General features: G+C 63.4%; 1 protein-coding gene across 1 annotated transcript; it reads left to right on the top strand.

Annotated features, from left to right (window-relative positions):
• The first annotated feature begins 382 nt into the window (after positions 1–382).
• Positions 383–802, top strand: TMEM250 (transmembrane protein 250). The gene has a single exon (XM_065879781.1). The coding sequence runs from the start codon at positions 383–385 to the stop codon at positions 800–802; it is 420 nt and encodes a 139-aa protein (XP_065735853.1).
• Positions 803–19630: the final 18828 nt, after the last annotated feature.

The following is a 19630-nucleotide window of genomic DNA, read 5'->3' as shown; positions in this document are numbered from 1 at the left end:
CCGAGCCTGGGGGAGGGGGAGGTTAGCCAGGGTTTCTGTCAGCCCTTCCTCGTGGGTCTTGGCATTGACTGCCAGGGGGCCTGAGGCCACTGTCCTGACCCTTCTTCCCGCTGTCGCTGGTGGAATTGTGGTTCCCACGTGATTGGGGCTCCCTTTGGAGTGTCCTCGGTAGCAATTATGAAAAGAGTAACCCCGGGGGATGTGAGCGGATCCCAAGTCCCAGACTCGGGCTCCCTGCGGCCCCGCGCTGGCTGATGTCCCGGCTGACCTGGCTCCTCTCCGTGTCGCTCTCCCTGCAGGCCCACGCCTCCCCCGGGACTCAGCCTCGGCCTCCCAGGCCCAGGCACCCGCGACGCCTATGCTGACTGCCGCCCGGGGCCCAATGCCGGTCATGCCCATCCCCCGGCGGGTGCGCTCCTTCCAGGGCCCGCACACCACCTGCCTGCACGCCGCCTGCGGCCCGGCGCGTGCCTCCCGCCCGACCCGCACCAAGTACAATAACTTCGACGTGTACGTCCGGGCACGCTGGCTCTACGGCTTCATCCGCTTCCTGCTCTACTTCAGCTGCAGCCTCTTCACGGCCGCGCTGTGGGGCGCGCTGGCCGCCCTCTTCTGCCTGCAGTACCTGGGCGTGCGCGTCCTGCTGCGCTTCCAGCTCAAGCTGTCGGCGCTGCTGCTGCTGCTGGGCCGTCGGCGCGTGGACTTCCGCCTCCTCAACGAGCTGCTGGTCTACGGCATCCACGTGACCATGCTGCTGGTCGGGGGCCTGGGCTGGTGCTTCATGGTCTTCGTGGACATGTGAGGACGCCGCGGGCTCTTCCGGGGACGGTTTCTGGTGACCCGGCCGTAGATGCACCTGCAGTGGGCGCTTTTCTCGACGCGGTAGGTCGGGGCCCTTTCTGCCCTGTGTCAGAGGCATAACCCCCACCCCCCACCCCCGGCGCCTGCGTCTCTGGCTCAGGAAAGGGCTGAGACTTCTGTGAAGGGGACACTGGCGCCCTCCCTCCTGCTGGCCTTTGCTCGGACCCTTTCTTTCTGTGTGTGATTGCGGTGCGGTGTCCCCTGCCCCACCTGCTTGTGGTTCCAGCCTGCACTTTCCAAGCTATTTCCGGGGCGGGGGCGCAGGGGGGGACGGGTATGGGTCCAGTCTGTACTTGGAGAGCCTGTGTCCCTGTCTCCTCTCCAGGGCAATGGTGTCACCAGTGGTGTTGGAGGTCCCCGGGAGGGGTGTGCTACCCAGGTGCAGATCTGGAGGGGAGATCCTCCTGGCCGCACAGCCCCCTCCTGTGCACGCCCGGCCCCCCCCCCCCCCCCCGCCCTAGCCTTGGGGAAGCGTCAGGCTCCACCAGCTGGAGCACCACACTGCCACCAAGCTCTTCACTCCGCCCTGGGCCACCGAGTCCTCGCTCAGCCCACGGACACTCCTCCATTTGTTACCCTGCGAGGCGTGGGGGTCCTGAGTCCCAGGCCCGGCTTCAGTGGCACCTCGGTTTGCCTGTCAGTGCCTAGATCAGGGGCCAGCCCAGGGGAGTGCCGGGTCCAGGGCACCACTCTTCAAGTGTGGATTTCTGGGGAGGCAACTCAGTGTCTTTCTGGCCTCGGGGCTTTCCGTCTCTTCCCCTCAGGGAACGTCCAGGTTCGAGACTTGTCTGTTGGAAGAAACACCTCTTGGAATCAGGGTTGCACCAGGGCTGGACCTCCGAGTGAGGGGCTCAGCGGCCCCTTTGTCCCTGCCTCGGCGGTTGTTAGAGCAGCTGGGAGTACAAAGCAAAAATGAATGTGGGCCAGGAAAGAACCAGTGATCCAGGGGGGCTTCCGGTTGCAGAGAGAACATACCAGAGGGCCAGCATTTTGCCCAGACCCCTCACCGTGGCCTCCATCAGATGGGGACAGGGTAGCCGCAGACCTTGTGGGCAGGCGAGGGGCACTGAATAATTCAGCTGGGACAACAGCCAGAGGCGGGACATAGGGCCCCATATTGAGGGTGACAGGGAGGCCGATGCTACTTCACCCCAAGTTGTCCCCACACCCGCAGGCACGGGCGGTAGCCCCTTCAACCCTGCCTGGCCGGGTCTCCCAGTGGCCAGGGGGAGCTGTCGGGGCAGTTGTGTGCCACTGGAAAAAAAAGCCAAATCAGGTAAAGGAGGCAAAAAACACTTGGCTGTAAACTGTGCTCTTTAATTTGTAGCCAGCTTCTGTCGGACGATTGTCCACTCGAGGTCAGTGGACGGCTCCTCCGAGGGAATCGGGGGTGAGTCTCTCCCGGTTACCTGGACGGCAGGCAAGGAGCCGACCCACACGGACCCCACTTCTCGGCGCTGCAGAGGACGTTTTGCACCAAATCATGCTGTTTCCTACAAGCTTTGTTTTGTGTTAGTTGACTCACGTTACTCTGAGGCCCCCTCTGAGGTGGGCACGTGTCCACGGGGCTGGGGCAGCAGGGGGGTCACGGTGGTGTGGACACAAAGCTGCTTGGTGTCTTGAGTGCCTGTGAAATTCTTTATGAAGTGAGCCACCTGCATTAAACTTATTTTTTTAACATGTTGACAGCGTGACTCTTTAAAGCTCAAAACGTTTATACCTTTTTTAAAGGATATAACCAGCCCAAAATGCCACAGATGCCGTTCTTCACGAGTCAGATCCGAACCTTGCAAAGCAAGCGTCTGCCATGCTGGAGAAGGAGTGTGATGGGCTGTAGGGCCACCCTGCCATGAGTCCAGGAGCCCCACCGCTGGAGCCTGTCCTGGGGATTTGGCTGGGGTGGCAGCGAGAATTTGTCAGCGCTGGCCAAGCGGGGCCCTGGTGAGGTCCAGGAGGGCTGAGTTCAACCAACAGGCAAGTGTGTATCGTCCTTATCTGACAGATGACGCCCTCAAGTGCCAGGACGGCAGCCGGGTGGGAAGACGCTTACCCACAGGAGAAAAACTGGAAGGAAACCAAGGTTAGGAATCCTTGTTTAACCAAAAAGCAATTGGAAAAACGAGTGACAGGTTATTAGTTAGTATCTCTATTGTGTAAAGGCTTCCCTGGCTTCTGTGCAGGGGACGCTCACGTTTCTCCCTTGCAAAGACTTCTTCCCCCGTGACGATGAGGGTGATGCCCTTCCACGCAGCCAGTGTGGCCAGAAAATGTGGCCCCAGAAGAGCTGGGGGTCCATGACAGAGCGGCCTAGCTGCTATCTCTGGAATTTTGTGGAACTTGACGTTTCAGAAAAAAACAATCCAAGTCCTTTTGGGGTTTAGCCTGTGGTGGCAGAGTTGGTAAAATCCTCACGAAAGCCTCGGCCCCCCGAGCGGTAGCAGAGGACCCTTGGGAGGGGCAGTTTGCTGCATGAAGCCTGGCCGAGGATGGGGTGGGGATGCGGCTTCCCGGCCGGGAGACCACTCTCGGGCGTGCTGGCTTCACTGGGAGTGGCTGGCAGTGGGCAGTACTGTCCCAGATTTGTCCTCTCGCCGCGCTGGAGCCTCGGGTTTGCCCACCTTCTGCAGCGTCCACAGGCCTCCTGGCCTGGCCTCCCCTTGTTTTGCGCAAGTTGGAGGGTTTTCTTCAGTGGGTCTCTAGACCGGCGCTGTCCAGCAGGACTCGTGTGTGGTGGGGATGCTGTCTGCACTGTCTGGTGTGGGAGCCACCAGCCCGTCCTCGGGGCTGAGCGAACCCGATGTCCCCCTGGGGGGACAGTCACCATTTTCAAAGAGCACACGCTGAGCCGGCCACCGCAGGGAGGCAGGGGCTGTGCGGGCTTTGCCGGCAAAGCCTCATTCTGCCCAGACTGTGCCCTAGTTATCAGTTCGGGCACCGTCCAGAGAGGGGTCTCCTGGGCTCTCGGGGCACCGCAGCCCGGGGACCCCGGCAGCAGCGCCGCTGCTGGGGGGGAGACAGCACCTGGACGGTGGTGGTGACACCGGGCCTTGATTTTGGGAGTCGGGGACGGTGGGGGAGGGCGGGCAGGCAGTGTGACCACAGAGAAGGGAGCTGGCCGGGGGAGGGGACGAGCAGTTCCCCAGCGAGAGCTGGGGGCGGGGCGAGGCCTGGGAGAGTCGGAGGGGGCACTGGGAGCCTGGCGGCCTGGGGAGAGGACAGTCAGATCTGGGGGCGGCCATCCCGGGCAGCAGGAGGTCAAGGCTGGGGCAGAAGCCGGCAGCGGTGGGGTGGGGGCGGGGAGGAGGGGAGAGGGGCTTCCCTTCAACAAAGAACAGGGCCTCGTGGTGGCCTCCTTTGCACCGGGTGTGGGGGGCCTCTTGGTGGCCCCGCCGTGGGGCCGGCCCTCCCCGTGCTGAGGGACCCCGGCCCGGAGGGTGGGAGGGGCTGCTGGAGGGAGGTGAGCCAACAGTGGGAGGGAGGCAATGGCAAGAAGGAATTTCTAGAAGCCACGGTTCTCTGAGAAAGTCCAGGTGCCGCCCAGGCCCCGGGCAGGGGTGGACGGGGTGCCCTCGAGGACACCCTCTTCGTCCCTGTAGCTGCTGCTGGCAGCCCCGGGAGGGGATGGTAGCCGGACCCCCAGGTGGTGCCACCTCCCCGCCTGCCTGGGAGCACGGCCCAGCGGGAGGGACGCAGCACCCCGCGCCGAGGGCGGCCAGGGCGGGCGCAGCGCACCTCCGGACCAGAGCTTGACCCCCCAGGGCCGCTGCGGAGGAAGGGCCGTCCGCTGAGACCCGCCTGCGGACACTGATGTTCCCTGACCTTGAGAGGTCCCTGTCTGCGCCAGCGCCTGATTGGATGAGGGAGGATGGCAGGGCTTGGTGCTGACTCAGCGCTTCCTTCCCTCGGCACAGGCCGGTCCTCTCCCTTCTCCCTTTTTGGTGTTGTTTGGAAAAGGCCCTCTTCCGGGAAGGTCCTTCCTCTCATCCCCCAGGAGGCCTGGCTCCTGCAGGGGCGGCTTTCCAGAAAATCCCCCGCAGCCTGACAGCTCCCCAAAGATGGAGGGCCCATCCCCCCATCCCCTCCCCCCCGCCTCACCAGCATCCTTTTGCCCTGGAGGGGACAGGGCCACGCGGGAGCAGCTGATTCAGTGCTCGTGGGCCCGCCCCTCCCCCAGCTGCCGCCGGGCAACATGCCCAGGCAGGCTGGCAGCTGTGTCACCCGGGGCCTCAGGCAGGGTTGCTGTGGCTCTCGCTGTGTGGCCCGCACTGCACCCGGGGCGCGGGGGGCGGGGGGGGGGGCGGGTGGCAGACTGATGCTGGGAGGGCCTGCGCGGGCGGGCGGGCGGTGTGCCAGGCGCCCCCGTACAGGCGCATCCACGGTCCGATGCAGAAGAGGCCCCGGGAGGGTGCTCGGGCATGGCCACCACAGCCAGGAAGTCAGCTCGTCCTCCTAAGAGACAGCAAGTATGCCAACCTGGCCGTGTGCAGGCTCCCAGGAGCCCAGGGCGGGCAGAGTTCCCCACCTCTGGCTGGTCCAACGGTGGTCACCTGCCGCCCTGACGCAGGTGACCCGGAGCCCCGGGGCAGGCACAGGCTGAAAAGGGCGGGTACTGCCACCCGTGCGGACTGGCCAGCTGATGGGAGCAGCCTGGGCCAGAGGGGGCAGGGCATAAGCCAGGACCCCCCAAGGGCCCCGAATGACGGGTGGCCCAGGTGGACGCTGGGGCAGGCCCTGAGCCCAGGGCAGGCAGGTGCCAGCTCTGTGGGTCCCGTAAGATGCAGGACCTTCCTCAGCCTCCCCAGTACAGGAAGGGCCATGGAAGTGGGGCGAGCATCCCGGGAAGGGGGGACGTGCGGGCTGGAGGGCTGTGTGGTCAGAGTGGGTGGGGCCTGGGGCAGCCGCCCCGCCCTCCGCCAGCTTGTCCCTCTGGACACTGCAGTTCACCCCAGCCACCCGTGGTTGGAGAGTGTCTTCTTCAGACAGAAGCCCCGGAGTCCAAAGCCAGTGTCTGACCCTTGTTCATTACCCGAGGGGACCAGGACAGTGCTCCATTCTGCTTCCTTAGACACCAGCGACCAGTCCTGGCTGACACGCTGCCTGCACGTTCATACAGAATCAATCAGTGCAGGCTAGGTGGCCCCGGGAGCAGGCACATCCCCGAGCTGAGGGGCCCCCGAGGCTGGGCAGGGCTGTGGGCCCTTCCTTCCTGGTGGGTGCGGAAGGAGCCGGCCGCCCTGCAGTGGAGGCCACCTCCCCAGGCGGTGAGTGGTCACCTTCCTGCCCTCACTGGGGTCAGGAGCCAGGCAGCGGCTGACCAAGGCCGAGATGGGGAGGCGGACGGTGTGGCCCAGGGCCGGGCCCAGCCAGGTGTGCGGGGAGCTCCCACACACAACCTGGGCCCCGCTGGTAGGAATGTTGCCGCCCACTCTGACCACCGGCTGCTCTTGTGAGGGGATTCACCTGACCAGAGAACGGGTTTCCAGTTCCTTCCGGTGTGTGCCAGCGCCCTCTCCCCTCCCCCCACCATGCTGCCACCTTGGCTGGCGGCACTGGGCCTCCCTCCAGCCCGGAGCACCCCTGTCCCTTCTGTCCCATGAGCCCGGGGGCCCCCTGGCCCCACCGCTCAGCTCTGGCTCCTCCAGGCCTGGGCTGCTGCCTGGATGCCCACCTGTGGAGTTTGCTTTGCAGAACCGAGAGGGCCTCTGCCGCCTGTGGCTGTGGGCAGCCCTTGGATGATAGAAATCTGGCTTTTAAGTGGGAATTCGTCGTCCACCACAGCACGGTGACATAATGGTAACACGAATTATTGGTATGATTTTCAAATTGTACTGCGATGACCCTGTTTCCCCAGCTCCCTCAGTGCCTAACAGTGCCCCGTGAACACGACTGTCCTAGTCCACAGCCTGGGCTGACTTGGCCTGCGCTCGATCCCCACCCGTGTCCCGAGCAGACGGGTCACCGAGGTGCACTTCGGAGCGGCTGCAGCCATTTTTTACCCACCACCCTCCTCTTGCCATGCGGCTGGCCGGTGCGTCCCAAGTCCTGTGTGTGCGTGTGTACGTGCCTGTGTGTGTCCTCAGTTTCAAGTCCTACCCTGTTCACCCAGGCTCTGAGCAGGGCAGGTGGACAGGTCCCGGCCCTGCCACCCTCTGCGCCCAGGGCTCCCTCTAGGTGCTCTTGGAGAGCGCTGGGGGGCTCGGGCCCCCGGGAATGGGAGGCCCCCCTGATGGCCATTATCCACGTGCTCCTGCCTGGAAGACAGTGGGCTGTACTCAGCTGGGAGGCTAGTGTCCTGGCTCCGTTTGCCTTTCCTGCTTGGGGTCAGCTGGTCACTGTTGTCGGAGCCCATTCAGGTGGGGAAGGGCCTTGCGCCCTACCCCTGGGGAGTCTGGACTCAGAGCCCGAGCAGACGGGGCTGCTGGACACGGCTCTTCCCAGTGGGGCGGGGGGAGGGCCCTGGGGAGTGCAGCCCGAGGCCAGCATGTCCTCCCGGGGCGGGGGCCGCAGAACACGGTGCAGCGGGCTCTGACGTCCCCTGCGACCCAGTCCGGCCTGCGGCCGAGCTCTCCTGGCTCCCTTCTCCAGGGAGGTGCCGGAAGCCAGGGCTGGGGACTGCAGGCCCTGCTGGGGCGTGCAGATTGGATGGCTCTGGTCTTGACCTCAGAGACGCGTCCCAAGGGGACAGCCTGTAGAAGGACCTTCTCAAGGGGACCTGGCACTCTGCACACAGTGGTCGAACGAATGAGCGAGTGAGTGAATGGGGTTGTCCTGTCTCGGCCCTTTCAGGACAGAATATCGCAGACCTGGTGGCTCGTAAACAGCAAACATCTGTTCTCACACTTGTGGGGTTGGAAGTCCAAGGTCCTGGAGTGGGCAGAGTCGATGTCTGATGAGGGCAGCTTCCCAGATCACAGACACCGTCTTCTCTGAGCCCTCACGTGGTGGAAGGGGCGAGAGTCTCTGAGGCCTCTTTTTTTTTTGGCGGTATGTGGGCCTCTCACTGCTGTGGCCTCTCCCGTTGCGGAGCGCAGGCTCAGCGGCCATGGCTCACGGGCCCAGCCGCTCCACGGCATGTGGGATCTTCCCGGACCGGGGCACGAACCCGTTTCCCCTGCATCGGCAGGCGGACTCTCAACCACTGCACCACCAGGGAAGTCCAAGGCCTCTTTTATAAGGTCGCTCCACTAATCCCATTCTTGAGGGTGGAACCCTCATGACCTAGTCATCTCACCAAGGGCTCACCTCCTAATACCATCACCTGGGGTCTAGGATTTAACGTATGAACCTGGGGGACACACACACACTCAGACCATAGGTGCCTGCATCCCCAGGGATCGCACTCAGTAGGCCCTCTGCTTTCTCAACGACGGTGTCCAGGGTCACTGAAGGCCTCTGTAAGCTGGGTCTCAGGGGCGGGACGTCTCCCTCCAGAAATGCCCACGGGCACGGGTGCTTGCATTCTGCTAAGTTACTCCTGGAGAGGCGGCCCCACTGTTGAGGACCTGGCCCCCGGAAGTCCTTCTGCTTGTCTCACCTGGGTGTCTCTAGCTGCAGTGGCTGAAGCCTTTCCCAAGTCCTGTCTGCATCCTGTCCTTCTCCTCCCCGGGGAGCTTGTGCCCAGCTCTCACCTGCATCCCGTGGAGGCACTGACTGCCCCCCAAGCTGCCGTGCCCACCCTGGCATGCCTCCGCGCCAGACCCTGCTGTCCCTCCCGGGAGGAGGTGAGTCACGGCAGCCGCCTGGCCCTCAGCCTTCCCGGGAGCAGGAGCGGCAGCTGCTCAACAGCTGCACTAAACGTTAGAGGGAAATTGAGGACAAAAGAGGAAGAAGATTGGAGCGTCCGATTTAAACCGAGGGGAGGCGTCCAGGAACCAAAACGGTGCTGCCCTAATTCACGTGCAGAGAGTGCCACGGGTCTGCAGCTTCTAACGAGAAACCAAATTACTCACCCAGTTTCCTTCTGTGCGAGGGACCCAAACTCGCCTGCCCAGGAGCCTCAGCCGGTCCGGGGCACCGCAGTCCCCTCACTCTGGCAGGTGCACCTGCCCTGCAGGCCCGGTTGAGGCCTGGAGGGGATGGGGAAGGGGCCAGAGGCACTTATGCAGACAGGTGCCCCACCCCCAGCTGCAGCTCCAGCCCAAGGCCACGCGGGGTCTGGGAGGCGGTGCCTCACCCTAGCAGTCCCAGACTCCTGCGCCCCAGCTGTGGGTGTGCTCTTGGACAAGGCTCCCAGCTGGAGAAGACGGCCCAGTAGAAGCAGAGGCTGACCCCAGAGAAGGGCTTTCGGGGAGGAGTCTGGGGCCAGGTGAGCAAGTCTTAATCCCCAGAGTAGCCTTCGGCAACGAGGACCCCACCCTCAGTGGGACCGCCAGGCCCAGCTGCTGGGGGCTGATCTGTAAGACAGCAAGAGGGTAGGAGGTGGGCCTCTGGATCCCCCTCCCCAACAGGGACCCAGTCCTGAGCTGCAGGCTTGACTTCACGCCTGCTGGCTTTGTCCGCCCCGCCGGGCCCTGACTCAGCCTCCGGGCTGGAGTGGGGTCTGTGTGCTGACACCGGGTCACTGCCAGGAAAACCCAGCCTACCGGGTCCCTGCCAAGGGTGTTTAGGAATCCCCGGTTCTCCGAAGCCAATCTGTGCCTCCATCACAGACCCATGCTGGAGCCACAAGTAGGACCTGAAAGGGGTGGGCATTCCTGCCCGGTCTGTAAAGGGAATTAACAGAAGGAAATGAATGCCGCTCTGCCTGGGGTTTGAAAGGGCAGTGGATTACGTGATAGACAAACAGTACTCAACCCAGTGCCTGCTCGGTCCTTCAGCTGTGAGTAAAATGCCCGGGGCCGGGGTCCCTCCCACTGTAGAGACTAAAGAGGAGGGAGCTTGGTAGGCTGTCAAGGAGAGAGGCACCACCTCCAGGTGTCGGCACCCCTGCAGCCTGCCTGGGGCCAGGCTACCCCCGACCCAGTGGCTTGCTCAGGTCGGGGCAGGGGTGAGAGGAGCAGGTAGGTCCCCATGGACACAGGGTAAGGAGGCCACACTCTGCACCCTCAGCCTCCTCGCTCTTTGTGGCCGATACTCTGCCCGGCTCCTCCCTCCTGGCCCTTCCTGTGTTTTATGGGTTTTTAAAATAAATTTATTTATTTATTTATTTTTGTCTGCGTTGGGTCTCCGTTGCCGCAAGTGGGCTTTCTCTAGGGCCCGAGGCGCACGGGCTTCAGTAGTTGTGGCACGCCGGCTCTAGAGCGCAGGCTCAGTAGTTGTGGCACATGGGCTCAGTAGTTGTGGTGCACGGGCTCAATAGTTGTGGCGCACGGGCTTAGTTGCTCCGCGGCATGTGGGATCTCCCTGCACCAGGGCTCTAACCCGTGTGCCCTGCATTGGCAGGCGGATTCTTAACCACTGCGTCACCAGGGAAGCCCCCCCTTCCTGTGGTTCTGTAGGCACCTAGTTCCCTGGATCGGCTTTTCCTGCACAGAAGTGCCCATAGGGCTTCGTTCCCTGGACCCTGGCAGATCCACGGCCATGAGGCGGGAGCTCCCTGGTGAGGCTCGGGCTCCAGCGGCGATGGGACCAGGGACAGATGGGGACTTGGCTGTTAGCACAAAGCCCAGGCCTGAGCTAAGGCCATATCTGGTGACCAAAAGACCTACCCGCCCCTCCCCCAGGCTGGACGCGCCGCTCTGGCAGCCTGGATCTGAGCTGCCGGGTCCTTGCCCGGAACTTCCCAGGGTAAAAGAAAGATGACACGGGGATGGCAATGGCCAGCAAGGACTGGGGCCGTGAAACTGAAGGGCAGAGCTGGATTTGGTCATCCCTGCCATCCCAAGGCCCCGACAGCAGTCAGTGCCTCAAAGTGCAGGGACCTCACCTCCATCCATCCTCCTGCCGGCTCAGGGCCACGCTTGTCAGTGACCTGCTGTGGGCGTTGGGCCATGGCTCCCCTCTCTGCCCTGATTCCCTGAGGGTCTGCGTGGGAGGGTCTCGCTTGGGTCGGGCTTGGAGAGCAGAGGACCCTGTGCGTCCCTTCTCTGTGCCTACCCCCTAAGCAGAGAGTGCGTCCCGGCCCCTCCGTGGGACCTGGGAAACAGGCAGGAGGCCTCAGCTCGTCCCTGAGCCAGGCGCGGCCGGACGGGCGGAGCCGCGCTGGGGTGTCCCTCGGGCTCCCCACTACCCACCGGGCCTTGGCCAGGCCCCACACCATCCCCAGAGGCCCAGAGCCAGCTTGGGCAGCACCGCCCCTCCACACCCCTCTCCCAGGGTCAGGCCATGCCTATGGTGGGCCCAGGCGCAGATGGAGCTGGAGGGGGCTCAGAGAGTGACTCGGCCATCACGGGGGCACTGCTGCCGGGCACTCGATTCCCAGAAGTGCAGGGCTCCGTGGGGACCCCCCCAGCCCAGGGCTCCGTGGGGACCCCCCCAGCCCAGGGCGAGGTGTTAGGGGTTCAGTGGAGCCACTGCTTTGGGAGAAGATTCCCAGGGCCAGGGATGGCCACGTGGACTTTGTTACCCAAACCTCATAACCCCCTATGGAGCAGGTGAGGCTGCCCTTGGAGAGGCCCAGGAGGTGCCAGGCCCACGTGTAGCCAGGGGCACGGGAATGATGGTCCAGCGGGGTCAGAGGCCAACGGGGTCGACTGGACATGTCACCTCCTCCCCCCGCGGAGGCCCCGATTCACAGGGCCTGGGGCAGCATTCAGCCCCTTGAGTACCACCTTGGGGAGCGGGCCGGGTGAGAGCTGACCCTGGGCACCTGGGGGCGAGTCCGGCCCCTGCCCTTCGGGGAAGGCTCTGCTGATGGCCGCGCCCTGTGGGCCTCCCCTCAGTTCCCTGTGTGGACCCCACCACCCCGGAGAAGAAATGATTTTTAGTCGCATGTGCCTCAGACCCCAAGCACTTGGTTTTCCTCACAGGACCAGACTGGGATCCAAATCCTGGGGCCAGCACTCTGGGCCGGCCTCAGGTGGAAGCCCTGGAGCGTGAGCTGCTGTCTCAAGTGCAGACGCCAGACTCTGTGTCTCTGCCTGGGGTCTGACATGCCAGAGCATCTCCCCGGCCCAGCCTCCCATCCATCCCCCGTGTACCCTGGGCGCACAGCTGGCAGGGCCCGTGAGTCCCAGGCAAGGGTTCAGGTCCTGCAGCAGGGAGGGCAGGCCAGGCCGGCCCCAGGACGCTCCCCACAGACCCCGGCGTGGACAAGCGCACCTCAGACCCTAACACGCACGCCTGTCACCTGGGGCCCTGCACTCTATCGGAGCCTGGGGCGGAGGGCAGAGGGGAAGCACAGTGAGTAGGGGACCCAGGACAGCAGCGTGGCTCAGGAAGCCACTAGAAGGTGTTTGGAGGAGGAGGGAGGGTCGGCCGTGTGGCCAGATGCCGAGAGGTCAGGGCAGACCATGTGACCACCGGTGACAGCGGGGCCTCCGTTCCCGAGCCTTTGACCCCCAGCTGAGCCTGGTCTGACTCCCCAGGGCCTCGATACAGGAGCAACAACTGCTACTTGTCATTTCCAAAGGGGGCTTGATTCCCCAAACTGTTCTCCCACCTCCCCATCTGGGGAAATGGCCATCATGGGCCACCTTCCCACCAACAGTCTGAGCGCTGCACCCCCGATCCCTCGGTCCTTCTGGCTCCCCCTCCAGATCCAGTCCGTGCCCCTCAGCCCTCCCTGGACCCCGGGAGAGGCCCCAGCGGGTCTAGGAGAACATTCTCCTTTGCCCAGCAGCCAGGAGACCTCTTCATCTGCAGGCGGGTCAGAACAAGGCAGAGTCCTGGCCCCGCCCCTCGCCGCCTGGCCCCGCCCCCTCAGAGCCTGTTCCTGGTGGTACCTGGATCCCTGCTCCCTCGGCCCTGCCCACCTGCCCCCCCCCCCAGCCCCCAGGTCTCCTCAGCCAACAGCCTCCTCCTCTCAGTGCCCCGCACGGCCCTTTGTTTTTTTCTTGTGGAAAATATGCATAACATAAAATCCACCGTCTTGACCACTCTTAAGGATACACTTCAGGGGCATCGAGCACATTCACACTGTCGTGTAACCCTCCCCACATCCGTCTCCAGGACTTTCTCGTCTTCCCAAACTGACACTCTGTCCCCACTAGGCACTCACTCCCCATCCCCCCACCCCCACCCCCAGCCCCAGCCCCGCCGCCTCCTTTCTGTCTCTGTGGATGTGACTCCTCTAGGGCTTCCTGTGAGTGGATCCTACAGGATCTGGCCTGCTGTGTTGGGCTCATTTCACTCAGCCCAATGTCCTCAAGGTTCATCCATGCTGCAGCCTGCATCAGAATTTCCTCCCCTTTTTAAGGCTGAACAATATTCCATCAAAAGTATCATATATGCTACATTTTGTTCACCCCTTTGTGGACACCCAGGCTGTTTTCACATTTTGGCTGTTGTGAACAGGTACACACATCTCTCGTAGACCCTGCTTTTAATTCTTCGGGGAGCACACGCAGGAGGGGGGTTGCCAGATCATACGGTAGCTCCATGTTTAATTTTTTGAAGAACGGCCCACGGTTCTCCACGGCAGCGGCACCGCTTAAATTTCCACCAGCGTTGCACCCTCGTCTCCCGACATATCCTCCCCAGCACTGGTTATCTTCTGGGTTTTTTGTTTTTTGGTTTTTTTTTTCTAGCCATCCTAATGGATGAAGTAGTATCTCACTGTGTGCACGGCACTTTTCAGTCCGTGATATTTTGGGGGTTTTTAGCTGTCTGTCTCCCTGACTAGGACAGCAGCCCCAGGGGAGCAGCCCTGGCCCATCACGTTCTCCAGGGTCCCAGGGCTGACACAGAGCAGGACTTCCAGGAGGACCTGATGTCTGGAGACAGGTGTGCTACCTGCTCGCTTGCCTGCAGCCCACCCAGGCTGCCGGAGCCTCCCTCTGAGCAAGTCCTGTCTCTTCTTCCTGATTAAACCATCTGCTCACAAGCGTAGCAGTTCAGCCATACCTAGGGCCGCGAGGAGGGGGCCCAGAACTGTGAGAGCCAGCTGGGGGGTCGGGATGGCTTCCCCGAGGGCCCAGGTGAATTACCGGGCCTGAAGGATGAACCAGCCGGAGTTCACTTGCCAACGCCCGAGAGGAGGTGCCCCAGGCAGGGGAATTGCAGGTGCAAAGGCCCTGCGGCCGCACAGTCAGGCAGCCTGGGTCCTGCGAAGACAGTGTGCGTGGGTAGGAAGAGGACCAAGGCTGCGGAGTGGCCTGGTGGGACGTCACTGATCACAGAAGAGACACAAAGTGGGGTCTCGCCAGCCTTTCTCTCCACTACATCTACCCCCACTCCCCACCGCACTCTGTCCTTGGGCATCACCCTAGTCCCCAGCTCCCGTGTCTGCAGTACAACCGGACTTTTCCATCGGATGCACAGAAGTTTAAGAACCACACCCCCTCCATGAGGTCCAGTTGCCACCCACAGGGGAACATGGGCTGGCTGGGGGCCTGGAGCCCTGGGAGTCTGTTCCCAGATTCACTACAGGACAAGCTTGGTCCCAGTTCTGATGTAAGCGGATGCCCCCCAATGCAGGCTTTGCAAGGGATGACGGGCACCTGGCAGGCAGAGCCAGGTGCCACGGGGCACTGCAGGCCACACCGGGCTTCAGAGCAAGCTCAGCAATGACACTGAAAAGTGCCAACAGGGGCTTCCCTGGTGGCGCAGTGGCCGAGAGTCCACCTGCCGATGCAGGGGACGCGGGTTCTGTGCCCCGGTCCGGGAGGATCCCACATGCCGTGGAGCGGCTGGGCCCGTGAGCCATGGCCGCTGAGCCTGTGCATCCAGAGCCTGTGCTCCGCAACGGGAGAGGCCACAGCAGTGAGAGGCCCGCGTACCACAAAAAAAAAAAAAAAAAAAGTGCCAACAGTGCCCACAGGTGCCCACAGGTGCCCGCGGCCCAGCACGACCCCAGAGGGGAGTGGAGGGGCACCTGGGGGTGGCCCTTCCCCAGGGGTCTCACTGGTTCTCCAGAATAACTGCCAGGGAAACAGCAGTGGCAGTGGAGGGGGGGCCCAAGGGGCCAGGGGCGCTTATCTCCAGGAGGCCAGGCCGCCAGCCGCTTTGTCGGAGGATCTGCGGGGGCCCTGAAGGGGAGCCCTTCGGACTCGCAAGCCCCAGCCAACACCTCCCCAGCGTCCCGCCCCTGGTGCTGGAATCTGCACGCAACGTGCCCCCGCGAGCAAACGGGATCTCCAGGCTCCGCCAGGGACAAAAGCAGAGATGGTTTCCTCGGGAGGGCAGCTGGGGCCTCCCTCGGAGAGGTGCCCGGCCTGACCGGCCTGTGCAGGGCTTTGGCTGGTGGGTAGCCTGGGCCCTGGGTGGCTGGGGAGGTCCGTGCCCGCTGTCCCGGGCTGTCATCGCCCTGAGAGGCTGTGATGGAGAGCAGTCCCGTGCTCCCCTCCAAGCCTGGGTGGTCACTACCTTGGGGTCCTGGCAGACTTCCTGGGGGGTCTCCTCAGGTGGGCCGAAGGATTGGTATTAAAAGAGGGGTTGGCCTCGATGAACCCCGAGCCGGGGACGGGGTGGGCAGAAACCCAGCTAAACTGGAGGGCCTGACTTCTGCGGGTCTAGGGGAGGGCGGGGGCCCTGCTCAAAGCCCAACCGCGAGTGGATGGCCTGGTTGGCACGGAGCAGTGTCCTAACAAAGAGGCGCTTTGTGGGCTGCTGGCGTGCGGCCGCTAATGGGGTGGCCAGGGCCCCTCTCGGAGCCGGAAAGGGAGCCTCACCCCTTTCCTGGTGTGGGGTGGGGGTCTTCGCTGACTGTACCCCTTCTGGGAACACAGATGCTCCGATGTTTGCAGGAAAACCCCCCACGAGCCCCTCCCGACGAAGGCCCGGGAAGCCCCCACCTGGGGGCAGCTTCCAAGGAGGGACTGGACCTGGAGTCAGGTATCCCCTCTGCCCCAGACCTAGAGGCTTCCCCTGAGAACGTAAACGCTGGCCACGCCACCCCAGGCTTTTCCGCGTCCTACTGGCAAAGGTCAAGCCAGGAGGCAGACAAGCCTCCCTTTGCTCTGTGGGCTGCCTGGGCCAAGGGGCTGTCTCGGCTGGGCTGCTGGCTCTCACGCAGGGCAGCCGACAGGACCCTCGTGGGGAAGCACTGCTTTCTCGCTCTGCCGGTTTTGACGCTGGAGTCTGTTCTCAGCCCCGCAGTCCTGGCCGAGGGTCTGACCCCGGGGTTCCCTGCCTGCTCCTTCCCTTCCTGCCAACCGGGCACCGTGGACACTCTGAGGACGGGAAAGTGGCACTGAGAACTCAGGCAGGTGGGTGGGGGGTCCCAGCCCCTCGTCAGGGAGCACACAGCACCCCTCAGGCACTCACACTCTGCAGATGTCCGTGGGCCTCTTGTCTGTGCGTGGAACCCCCAGGGCCGGGGTAGTAGACGAGAGGGGGGCTGTGAACGTCAGAGTGGATTAGTACCAGGGTTGGGTCAGGGAGAGCCGACTGGCAATGGCCCAACTGGCTCTTTCACATGGGAGGGTCAGGAAGGCCCACGGTCCAGGGACATCTGGGCAGAGACCCAAAAGAAGTGATAGGGTAAGCCTCAAAGACATTGGGGTAAGAAGGTATAGGCAGTGGGAACAGCAGGTACAAAGGCCCTGGGGCAGAAGGAGAATCCAAGGTTGGCCTGAGCTGCTGAAGGATGGAGCTCCCAGAAGGAAGAGCTGTCATTTGCTGAGGCGGAGGGCGTGTCGGGGGGGGGGGGCAGTTTTGGGGCACAGTCAGGGTCTGTTCAGCCGTGTCACATTGAGATGTCTATCAGCCACCCAAGTGGACAGGTCGGGGAAGCGCCTGGCTAAGCGAGACTTGGGCTTGGTGTGTTTCATGGGTCTTAATGCGTCTTCGAGATGAGCCCTGGGTGGAGGAAACAAGCCTCTTCCCAGAACTGGTGAGGCCAACTGGGGCAGACCCGCCCATCTGCATTCGATTTCAGGGATCCCTGCATCCCTGAAGACCACAGCCCCCAGGGTGGGAGCCCCGTGCTACACGGAGCCCAGGACAAGAGCAGAGTGAGCAGAGCCTGGGTGCATGGCGCAGCGGTGCACGGGGAGCCCGGAGGAGGAAGGCGTCCCTTCAGGTCCCTCCTCCACAGGAGCCCGGCTCCATCCAGCCGCTGCTCCAACAGGCCTCCGCTGAGAACTCGGCCACCTGCAGGACTGCCGAAGCAGCACCTGGCCGGCTACCAAACGCTTCCACCGTCCAGGGAAGGACAGACAGGTGACCAGCCCTTGCTCCCAAGTGCACCCCGAGCCCCCGCCCCCGACACCCTGCTCAACAGTTTGCAGATTTCCCTCTTGTGACTACCCTCGTTCCCCAGCCTGACGCTCTCTGGATAAAAGGGGGAAACTCAAGCGGCAGGCCATGAAAGCTCAGGACCAAGGGCCAGGCCAGGCCTCCCTGAGCTGAGAAAACCCTCGCTGGCATCTCGGGGGTTGCGGTGCTAGTCAGATCCCTCAAGAGGGGACTGGGGCCGCTGCCAGGCCTGTATACCAGCCAGCCCAGGCTAATCGTTTGTAACGTCTAAGAGTCCTAAGGGTCCACAGGTGGAGGCGTGGGGCTTCGCAGGACCGCGCCCCACCCTGCCTGCTGGGGGACCCGGCGTGAGGGACCCCCAGCCCAGCTGCATTTCCTTCCTAAGCTGCATTCTTCTCGTAAGTAAAACAGGAATAGAACCAACTTCATAGAACTGTTGTGAAAATCAAGTTAGATAACACGCAGAACGTGTAGCACAGGCCTGGATTTTGGTAGGTATTCAGCGGTAGCGTTGAAAGTGTGCAAGTGTGGTTTACACGCGCACACATGCACGTGAAACTGCACCGAAGCCCCTTATCCTTGGGACGGGGTTCTGGTTATCTGTTGTCTTCTAAAAACTTATCAACACTTTCCAAATGTCCCTCATTAAAGAAGAAAGAATCTCTTTAATAGTTAGAAAATACAAGAGAGGAAAACAACTGGAATGTGCAAATTTGTGACCAGCTCCCCGGGCGAGTGTGTTCCCACCGGGAGTGTATACAACAGCCAGCACCCCTGCCCATCTTCACCTCTAGACCCCATCCACATGGTGACCCCAGCCCTGGGCAGGGGAGGACCTTGGTGCCTCGTGGAGGGCTTCTTGAGTCCTGACCCCTTGCCTGGAAGCAGCTAGATGTTCTGCTCACAGGCAGTGTTTGCAGAAGCCCCGGTTTCCCAGGGCCCCGAGATCCTAAATAACACTTAGTAGCTAGCTGCAACCTTGGGGCTGCTGAGCTGCCCTAGGCCAACGCATGGCCTCCCTCCCGGCCCAGGGCCTCAGCTGGTCCCCAAGCTGAGCGGGTGGCGTTACCTGTCACTCTCTCCGTGCACCTCTTGGGCTGGGACCACACGCCAATCCACGTGACTGTGCCGGCAACCGGTAGAGGCCCCTCAGGACGGTCAGACTGCCCTGCAGGCTGGGGCATGCGCTGTGCTGCGGGTGTGGGACCTGGGACAAGCTTAGATCTAAGTGGGGTTCTGGGGGTGTGCCCAGGGAGTCTTCGAGGGTTCATACCCATCGCCCAGAGGGCAAGGCAGGAGTGAGCTGGTGGGGGGAAGCTTTCTGTGCAGACCCTCACGTTGCGGGTCAGGGGTCAGTCCACGACCAGGGTCAAGGACCTACCATGAGACTGGGGACAGAAGTACTTAGACCAGGCTTCTGACCACTGTCCTAGGAGTGACCTTGGTCAACTGTCCTGCAGGGCTTTAGCCCCAGCCTCTGACCCCCAAGGGGCCCAGAATGTGCTCAGCGCGGGGGGGGGGGGGGGGGGGGGACGTGGGGGTGGGCATCTTGCTCTTCACATCAACCCCGTCCTCCTGGTGACGCCATGCTCAGGACCACTGTCCTGGTGCCACCCCCATTTTCCTGCCAGGACCCTGTAGGGGTGAGGGAGCCAGGAGGTCTCTAGTCTTGGAGGACCACTGCAGCCGGTCCTGACCCCAGGCCTCAGGTTAGGGTGGGGCGACTGAGGGGGCCTTCTGTGGGTCCTTTCCGGTTTGTGGCTGCTTCTATTTCTGCGCACTTGTTTTAAAACCTCACCTCTGTCCACAGGAGGGTGACCTCGAGCAAACCGGGAGCCACGGGGGGCGGGGTGGGGTGGGGTGGGTGGTGGCAGTCACTAACTTAGGTCAGCGCGCCCGGATCACGCCGGGCCTGAAAGCAGACCCCGCCGCGTCTACGCAGCTCGCAGTTACCGGGATCCGCGCAGGAGGCGCCGGCGACGCGCGCTTCGCCCAAGGGCGCTCCCACGTCCCCGCTTTCCGGCCTCCGGAGCGTCGGTGCACCCGAGGCCGCGTACCCGCTCCAGCCGGCGGCCCCACTTGGCCCAGCATCCCGGAGGCTGCCCCGTGCAAGCGCGGCCGCCGCGGGGAGGGGACGCCCCAGGACCGGGGGCTCCACGCCTCGAAAGGGTGTGGGTCGGCGCCCCTGCCCTTCCCGCGTCCGGCCCCGGCTCAGTGCCCGGCGCAGAGTCGCACGCCAGGAGTTTGCGGAGGGGGCGCACGGAGGGGGCGCGGAACGGCCGCCCCCCCCCCCACCCCCACGGACCCCAGGGCCAGGGATCCCCCCCCGCCCCTGCCCCTCCCAGGGCGCCCACCTGGCGGCGGGGCGGCGCGCCCCAGGGCGGCGAGTGCGCGCGCGCGGCCGGCGCGCTGTCCCTTTAAACGGCCCGCGGCGCCTCCCCCGCGCGCCCCGCCCGCCGCGGTGCGGCCCGGTGCTGGGCGCGGCCGGAGAAAGTCTATGTGAGCCGGAGCGCCGGGCCGCTGGAGCACTTCC

This window comes from Phocoena phocoena, chromosome 6, assembly GCF_963924675.1.
Source record: "Phocoena phocoena chromosome 6, mPhoPho1.1, whole genome shotgun sequence".
Taxonomy (NCBI): Eukaryota; Metazoa; Chordata; class Mammalia; order Artiodactyla; family Phocoenidae; genus Phocoena; species Phocoena phocoena.
The sequence above is the reverse complement of the archived record's forward strand: the minus strand, read 5'-3'. Positions and strand labels throughout refer to the sequence as shown.

Coding starts and splice junctions, on each gene's coding strand:
- TMEM250 (XM_065879781.1), top strand. CDS start 383: ATGCCGGTCATGCCCATCCCCCGGCGGGTGCGCTCCTTCCAGGGCCCG.